The 2,970-nt window shown below is 58.3% G+C and overlaps 2 protein-coding genes across 2 annotated transcripts; both read right to left on the bottom strand.

Annotated features, from left to right (window-relative positions):
- Nucleotides 1-827: 827 nt before the first annotated feature.
- Nucleotides 828-1,567, bottom strand: LOC135373387 (uncharacterized). The gene is made up of 2 exons (XM_064606600.1): nucleotides 1,472-1,567; nucleotides 828-1,409 (listed from the first exon to the last, which is right to left on the bottom strand). The coding sequence occupies exons 1-2, from the start codon at nucleotides 1,565-1,567 to the stop codon at nucleotides 828-830; spliced, it is 678 nt and encodes a 225-aa protein (XP_064462670.1).
- On the bottom strand, nucleotides 1,567-2,490 carry LOC135373388 (uncharacterized). The gene has a single exon (XM_064606601.1). The coding sequence runs from the start codon at nucleotides 2,488-2,490 to the stop codon at nucleotides 1,567-1,569; it is 924 nt and encodes a 307-aa protein (XP_064462671.1).
- Between the last annotated feature and the right edge of the window lie 480 nt (nucleotides 2,491-2,970).

Raw genomic sequence — 2,970 nt, forward strand, 5'->3', positions numbered from 1 at the left:
CCAAAGGTGCTGTACCTCGTCTCTGGCGGTTTGAGCTTGCGAGAGAAGAACGCCAAGGGGCGCCACGCTCCTCTCATACGCTGTTGAAGCACGGCGCCGACGGCTGTGCTGGAGGCGTCAACCATAATGGACGTTTCGGCGTCATGGCAGGGGTGGAAAAGGAGCGATGCGCTCGCAAGTTCTTCCTTAATGGCCTTGAACGCGGCAGTGGCTTCTTCGGTCCATGATAGAGGCGGTGGGGACATAGTACGTTTAGAAGTAAGCATGGCTTCGAGTGGAATAAGCTTGGCCGCGCACGACGGAATGAAGCGCCGGAAAAAGTTGATTAACCCAAGGAACTGGCGCAGCTTGGTCAAGGAAGTGGGAAGCGGGAAGTCCTGGATGGCCGCAACTCTGGAAGGCAAAGGCAGGATTCCCTGGCTGTTGACACGGTGCCCGAGGAAATCGAGTTCCGGAACGCCGAACTCGCTCTTCGCTGCGTTAATGATGATTCCGTAGTCGTGAAGACGGGAGAACAGCGCACGAAGGTGTTGCTCGTGGTCGGCCGGCGAACGACTTGCGACGAGGATATCATCAATATACGCATAGACGAAGGGGAGGCCGCGGATGATGTTGTCCACAAACCGCTGGAACGTCTGAGCGGCGTTCCGCAACCCGAAGGGCATCCGCAGAAACTCGAATAATCCGAAAGGTGTTGTGATCGCGGTTTTGGCTATGTCCTCTTCGGCCATCGGGATCTGGTGGTACGCACGGACAAGATCTATTTTGGAGAATACTGTGGCGCCCTCCAGCTGTGCAGCAAAATCCAAGATGTGCGGTATGGGGTATCAGTCCGGGATAGTGGCTTGATTCAAAGCGCGATAGTCGCCGCACGGTCTCCAATCTCCGGTCTTTTTGGGCACCATGTGCAATGGCGACGACCAGGTGCTTGATGACGGCCGGACGATTCCGAGCTCAAGCATGTGGTCGAATTCTGATTTGGCTACCCGGAACTTCTCGGGTGCCAGACGACGCGGGCGAAAGTGGACCGGTGGGCCACGGGTGGTGATGTGGTGGACCACGTCGTGCTGCACAGGCCTGGTCCAGTCAGGTGGCTGGGTGAGTGCCGGGAATTCCTTGAGTATGGCGGCGAAGGGTGATTCAGCTGGTGATTCAGGCACGGCACAGGCCAAGACACGCAACGGTGGAGTCGATAGACGTAGTCCGTGCACTGACAAGGAAGTAGTCCTGTCGATCAGACGCTTCCCGTGAACGTCTACCAGCAACTTGAAGTGATTTAAAAAGTCGGATCCGAGGATGGCTTGTGTGACGTCTGCAAGCAGTAAAAGCCATCGGAAGTCACTTCTGAGCCCAATGTTGAGAGTGAGCGACTGCTGGCCATAAACCGGGATAATGGAACCGTTGGCGACCTTGAGTGTGGAGCAAGGTTGTCGGGAACGGGAATAGCGCGCACCGGCGGAATAGCGCGCACCTCGGCGCCCGTATCGACCAGGAGCCTTAAGCCCGATACACGGTCTACGATACGAAAGAGGCGGCTGTCGCCGAGGCCGAATCCACTTGCCGCCATTAGTGGGGGCCCGGCGGGTTTCCCGTCCAAGAACAGGGGAGCAAGCAGTGGTGGGCTTCGGCACCGAAGCGATGGTGGTACCAACAGAGGCCATCCTGATTCGCAGAACGAGATCGCGATCGCCGTGGCGACGGGGAACCTCTGCGGAACCTTGGGCGACGGGGGCTCGGGGATCGTGGGCGAGCAACCAGCGTCGCAACCAATTGCGTAAGGCTATTAACCTGCTGGAGTATAGTTTCGGTGGCTGGAGTGGGTTGGGAAACCGAAGGACAAGCTTCTGGGATGGGCGAAATGGCTGGGGGAACCGCTCGCCCTCTAGTCTGGGTAGCCGGTTGCTCGAGAACGGAAAGAGAAGTAGATGAGGCAACCTCCATGACAGCATCCGCGAGGGTGGCGAGCTCGTCGATGGGAAGATTCGCGGCTGCTGCCAAGACCATCTGCACGTTATTGGGTAAGCGCTGCATGAACAGCTGACGCAAGAATTTGTCGCCGGCCTGCGGAGCGTCATCTCCCAAGAGCTGCTTCATGCGGCGCAAGAGCTGGGTAGGCCGCCTGTCACCGAGCTCTTGCGCCGATAAGAGCTGCCTCAGACGGTCATGGTCGGAGGCGGACGTACGCTTCAGCAGGGCAGACTTGAGTTGGTCATACGCGTTCTGCGTTGGAGGAGAGATTATCAGATCTTGTACTTCCTCGGCGGCCGCGGGAGACAGGGCGGAGATGACATGATAGAAACGAGTGGTCTGAGCAGTCACACCGGCCAGATGGAACTGGGCGTCCGCTTGGGCGAACCAGATAGCTGGATTGCGATCCCAGTAGGCTGGAAGTTTAACGGCGATGGCTCCTACATGGTGCTGTTGTCCGTCAGAGTTGGGCTGTAGGGAACCTGTGCTAGACGACGACGGAGGTGGGTCGCCTTGATGCATCGCCGACGGAAAAGGGAAAGTAGCGTCGTTCCAGAAAGGAACGTCCGGGTCACCAATGTCAGGGAAAGAGGTAGACTAGACACAGGTTGCCGTGAGAGCCAGGCCAGTCGAACTAGAGCCCGAGCTGGCCGAGGCAAAGGTTTTTATTACCCGCGCGCCTAGGTTATTGGTGCGCGGGAATGGTAATGGCGATGCCGCTACAACACGAATACCGGGAGGTGTGGCGGCCTCTTGTAGCAGCACCCGTTGGGGTAAAACCCAGATTCCTTTTGCTGGGTTTAAGTTCACCGGGACCACTTCGTGGTGAGGGGAAAGTATTTCCGTCCCCTTCCCCGTTCCACAGGGGCCCTCAGGGAGGCTAGGAGGAGTGGCGTCCTCCTGTAATCCAGCCTGGAAGCAGAGGGGTGTGGGGGGCTTTGGCAACCCCCGGCGGTATCCATCGAGTGGTGTGGTGCGAGGGCGTGAGCCGGTGTTGGGCCG

Source organism: Ornithodoros turicata, unplaced genomic scaffold (assembly GCF_037126465.1).
Source record: "Ornithodoros turicata isolate Travis unplaced genomic scaffold, ASM3712646v1 Chromosome24, whole genome shotgun sequence".
Taxonomy (NCBI): Eukaryota; Metazoa; Arthropoda; class Arachnida; order Ixodida; family Argasidae; genus Ornithodoros; species Ornithodoros turicata.